Below are 533 nucleotides of genomic sequence, written 5' to 3'. Positions count from 1 at the left end.
TTCAGATGAGGACGCCCCAACCCTTCCTAGGAACCCCCCGCCGCTAGGCCTCTCCCCCTCCTCCCCCTCTAAGGCTAACTCCCCCAGCTCTCCGCTAGGCTCCCACGCTCCCCCTCTCTCTAGCGCCTCGCCTCATGCCTCTGGCGCTCCCTCACAACACCTCCGGGAGCATGAGGACGATCCCTTGGCTGAACACGAGGCCGCCACCACGTCGACACCCCAGCCAGGTAACTGCATGATGGGCCTCTCGCTGTCGTCATGCGCTGCCACTTGTCACCTGCACCTGTATCTTGTGCCGTCAGGGCTTCTGTTATCACCTAGTTGCTGCATGACCTGTGTCACTGTTATGTATTCGCCGTGTTGTGTCTTCTTCGTCTGTCGTATGGCGCACCTATATCTATTCTGTCACCTATTTGCCATATTCTGCATCTCAAACAAGCCTTTTTCACAAGTGATTTTGTTATCTCGAGTAAACTATTCGGAAGGATGTCTCAGGTAAGGGTTAGCATTGAGATAGTTTGATACACGAGTAT

The 533-nt window shown here is 54.4% G+C and overlaps 1 protein-coding gene across 1 annotated transcript in view; it reads left to right on the top strand.

Moving 5' to 3' along the window:
- Positions 1-533, top strand: part of LOC119590516 — a gene marked incomplete in the record, with an annotated part of 54,991 nt that overhangs the window by 38,042 nt on the left and 16,416 nt on the right. Inside the window, 1 exon segment of the mRNA XM_037939164.1 lies at positions 1-227. Coding sequence (XP_037795092.1) covers positions 1-227 — 227 coding nt within the window.

Source organism: Penaeus monodon, chromosome 27 (genome assembly GCF_015228065.2).
Source record: "Penaeus monodon isolate SGIC_2016 chromosome 27, NSTDA_Pmon_1, whole genome shotgun sequence".
Classification (NCBI taxonomy): domain Eukaryota; kingdom Metazoa; phylum Arthropoda; class Malacostraca; order Decapoda; family Penaeidae; genus Penaeus; species Penaeus monodon.
Note: the sequence above shows the minus strand (reverse complement) of the source record. Positions and strands in the feature narration are given on the sequence as shown.